General features: G+C 34.2%; 1 protein-coding gene across 1 annotated transcript in view; it reads right to left on the reverse strand.

Annotated features, from left to right (window-relative positions):
- Positions 1–2,571: 2,571 nt before the first annotated feature.
- Positions 2,572–4,588, reverse strand: part of LOC123669788 (peptidyl-prolyl cis-trans isomerase, rhodopsin-specific isozyme-like) — a 7,665-nt gene continuing 5,648 nt past the window's right edge. Inside the window, exons 4-7 of the mRNA XM_045603379.1 lie at positions 4,580–4,588; positions 4,263–4,345; positions 3,697–3,836; positions 2,572–2,923 (exon numbers count right to left, since the gene is read on the reverse strand). The exon at positions 4,580–4,588 is cut by the window's right edge and continues 111 nt beyond it. Of these exons, the coding sequence (XP_045459335.1) occupies positions 2,827–2,923; positions 3,697–3,836; positions 4,263–4,345; positions 4,580–4,588 (329 nt within the window). The 3' untranslated portion in view covers positions 2,572–2,826. The remainder of the gene's footprint in view (positions 2,924–3,696; positions 3,837–4,262; positions 4,346–4,579) is intronic.

Here is a 4,588-nt window from a genome sequence, read left to right on the forward strand (position 1 = left end):
TTTTTTTAAATGCTGAGTCGACGAAAATTTTATGAACTATCTAAATCGATATGTGCTACAGCTGGCTTAGATAAGTGGCATTTAAACGCTAACAAATAAAATAGAATAATATTCTCAATGTACATGGGAATGACACTAACTTTCGACATATGAGTTTTTCGTTTATGCCACTTGTCTAAGCCATCAGGTGTATTATAAAAAACTTTCAAACAATGGAGACATAAAAATAAGATATAAACATAGCCTCAATATACTCTGGTGGAGGGTAGTCGGGTCCACCCGTTGCTAATATTTGTAAGTGCGAGAGTCGCTAAGGCGCGTGGTCGCACAGGCCACCGCGCGCGCGCTTTCTACCAGGCGCCGGCCAGCACGGCGTGCGACGTGTGCCGCGCCTGGCCGTCCTGCGAGCGCGCGTGCGGCGCCGCGGCCGGCCAGCGCGCGCCGCCCGCCCCCGCCGGCGCCCCGCCCGCCCCCGCCCCCGCCGCCGCGCCGCGCGCCGCCGCGCCGCTCCTGGCGCTGCTGCTCCTGCTGGCCGAGCTGTCGTGGTGAACGATGACTAGCGCGCGAAGAACAACAACGACCGTCTTCACTCCCCGCTGGGCTGCCCCTGCACATGCGCCCACTACCCAATACTCCCTGCTGCCGGTACAACTACTGCTGGCCACGTTCCTGTGATAACCTCATACTTTAGTAAGGAAAACCGTTGTATTTTCACTCCCTTGAGCATACTGCAGGATAACTACGACCATCTTCACTCCCCGTCGTCACCCTCAAGTGTTGTCACTGAACCCGCCCGCACATCACTACTCCCGCTACTGCTACTACGGCCGTATACCTGTGATACGCTCGTACCCACTTGCATCACGAGGAACAACAACGTCTATCTTCACTCCCTGTCGGCAGCTTCACATGTTGCGTTGTACGTTGTTAATTCTGCATTTAGTATATCTTAGAGATTTAAAGACAAAAAAAAAAAAATGAAAATTTATTAACCGAGTTTCTTTATTTGGTAAAATTAACCCGGAATAAAGAATGGTATACCCAGGGGAAAAAAATAAGAGGAACCTTGTTAATAGTCTCAGCGCATAGAGTCAAAACGACGTCGAGCTCAAAAGTCATTAACTAAATAATACTAACAGTACTGAAAAAGGAAATCTAAAAAAAAGGTTATATAATAATTCATACAAAAAAATAAATAATTTTATTTAAAATCCAAAATTGAAATACTGACGGATCTTAAGTAATTATTGTCAAAATTTAATTTATTATATTTATACTCACTCGGCCTTCGCTAGAACAACAGCCTCAGTTCGATGGAAAACATAGCCAGTACCGTCGTATGTATGTATGTCACAAGATAATTTTTAAGCTAAGTAAATAATTATTTTTTATCTAGTGAATCATAATATTACTTTTTTTAACCACCAGTCTTTACCTACCATATCCATACCATAAATATATAGTACAAAAGTTTTTAAAGTACCTATTTCCTATTTAACTTCAATTTATCTGTCAGATATTTCTATTACCAAACTGGTAATCAATAAAATGTATAGTCTAATAGGCTTATTTATTTGTAAGATATACTTTATTAGCAATTGTTAAGATAGGCCCTAAGGAATTTCGCCGTTTGTTGTTAACACTTTTTGATAGATGATGGTATCCAATCGATAACAGATTATAATGTATTTTTATTTTTCACCATCGATTTTTACTATTTTTATGTCATATTTCTATTTGCAATTGTGAATCTGAAATTTGTAGTTTATAAATGGAGGCGGAAAAGGTACTAATATTCTATTCTACCTCCGACTGTTAAAAGTCTATTCGTAACTTTATGTGCAAGATAAACTTTATTCACAAACGGTGAAACAGGCCCTAAGCGCCAGCGTGGTGTGATTTATTGTTTGATCGTTGTTATAGCTATTTACTTGTGATATTCCGCCATTTATTTAATATTGTCATTTGAAAATTCTCGTTTAATACTTTCATTTTAAAGTGACGATAACTATGTCTAATTACTTTTTTGCGATATTAAATTATAAGAAAACACAATAAATTTTCAAATATATAAAAAAATAATGAACCTGTATGTATATCATTTAAATCTGTATTTTTTGGTTGTGAAGAAGTCCCTTGATTTAAGTAATAGATAGATAATAATTATAAAGAGTAACCCATAAGTTAGTGTAAATAATATAGAAAAGTAAATATTAAATTATAATTAAAATGAGATAGAAACGAACTCACAAAACTAAATTGCATTTTTATTTATGACTAGCTGCCCGGACAGACTTCGTTCTGTCAAAAGTTAATAGTAAAATTTATTTATTTATTTTAATTTTTTTTTTTGTTTACTATTAAAACCTTCCGTGAGCCTTAAGACACACATAAAAAAAAATAGCCGAATTGGTCGAGCCATTCTCGAGTTATGCGCTTAGCAATATTAATTTTTATTTATATATAAGATTTAAACGATTTTGATAAAAAATCTTACTTTGTAAATAACAGGATTAAACAGGAGATAAACAGAACTGTATTTATAAAGAAGAGTTAAATAATAGAAAAATATTTGTAAAATATACTTTAATAAATATTTTTTGAAAATGAAAACATGTTGTAAAATATCCTACTATCGACACATTACAGAGATTGAAAACAATTTGTTTGCTGAGCACGCATCAAGTGAAAACCCGTTTAGGTATTTTATTAAATTAACCAGGATGCTTTTGAATTTCCACTTTATAGTTCCCATCGATTTCACGCGCACAACACGTCGTGATTAACAATAAGTACCACAACCTATCAAAATATCTATAAGTTATATTAAATATGCATCTGCTTGATCATCCAGTGAAAAAATCCCAAAATAGAGAACGACATCGACAACGGGAGGGCAGACGCTTTGATCCACCCCCAGAGACTGGAACAAATATATTGATAAGTACGGTTACCGGACGGATCGTGAGGGCTTGGTGACCACTTTGTCAACGCATGAATCGCAAATATTATAGTTTGTAATTCATGCACGATACACTAGGTAGTGCATATACAATTATATATTTTATTGATTTTACGTACGAAAGGGACGTTATTTTATTAAATATTAAAAATATTGCAATAAAAATATATAATAAAAAGATTTTTAAATAATTTTACGTACATATTACTCATAATATATCTACATCTCTAACCATAAAATTACGAATGCCATGTAGTCATTTCGTCTTAAAGTTAATAAAACAATGGATTTTTAATTGAGACACTAATTTCTACCAAAGGTATAAATAGTATAGCGCACAGATAGAAAAGAAAAAGAACAAGTTACGAAAGGTAGACGAGTTGCAATTTTGGCGCGAAGCGTGACTGAATCCTTGTACGACAATATGATTACCTATTTCTTCATACCATCGAAGAAAACCAAAATTTGTTTCCATGCAGATTAAAAGTCAGTGCTCAAGATCCATACAAATAAGTAAGTATATTATAAGTTTTTCACAAAGTTAAAACGGGTTAAAATAATGGTTACCAAAAGAACGCAAAGATTGGGTAATTCGAAGTACGATATAACTGAACACTATTAAAATAAAGAATAAACGATTCTTTATTTATAAAAACATGGCATCAACTATTTGTTTCTTGAAATTTATAACAAGGTAACATCACAAGATCAACAGTGTAACTTAAGCAACTTACTCGTAATAGTCGTCGGAAACATAAAACGGTTGCGTGGGTAGGAGCCCACAGTCGGCTATGTACACGTGTACCTCGGGACGATCGTCGACGTCAGTTGGTGTCTGTTCTATCATGTGTACGAATTTCTGACCTTCCACTACCTTTTGCAATACAAAAAACAAACGCTTAAAATATACAACACAGTACCTATAGTTTAAAAATAATTTTTGGTGGATGCGAATGGCAAGAATCTCCATTCCATGATTTGACTTATTTTTTTTTGAGTATCATTATCAAACATATATGTTGATCGGTGGTTCCTTTTTATTAGACGGAAAGGGAAAACAGCAAGAAATCTTAGCTAACTTAGTTTTTTGAACTGAAATTATCACAGACAGAAAACGAATATCTTTGCAAGTTATATACCTAGTTGCAATTACACATCTAATAGAAGTCAGGGAAACATTTTAATAAAAATGGATATGAAGTGCGTATTTACACTTCCGCAAAATATTAATATGAAGGTATATAAAAAATTTAAAATTTTCAACGTGTTTATATCAGTTTATCTAAATGACCATACACACCTTTCCTACAACTGTATGCAAGCCATCTAGCCATGGAGTACCTTTTACTGTTATAATAAACTGACAGCCATTTGTGTTTCTTCCTAAAACGAAGCACGTTTAATGAATTGATATAGTAAATTATGTTATATAAAACATAACGCAACGTATTTAATATTTAAATTACATATTAATATTTAAAAACGTAAATAATATTTAAAAAATATTGTAGATAATATTGACTTTATAGGCGGTACACAACCCTTCAACACAATCTTCCACAAATATTACAAAATATAATAATTTCCTTTGTAAGCTTTAAAAAAAAATCAACTTACCTTTATTTG

Source organism: Melitaea cinxia, chromosome 3, assembly GCF_905220565.1.
Source record: "Melitaea cinxia chromosome 3, ilMelCinx1.1, whole genome shotgun sequence".
NCBI classification, from domain to species: Eukaryota; Metazoa; Arthropoda; class Insecta; order Lepidoptera; family Nymphalidae; genus Melitaea; species Melitaea cinxia.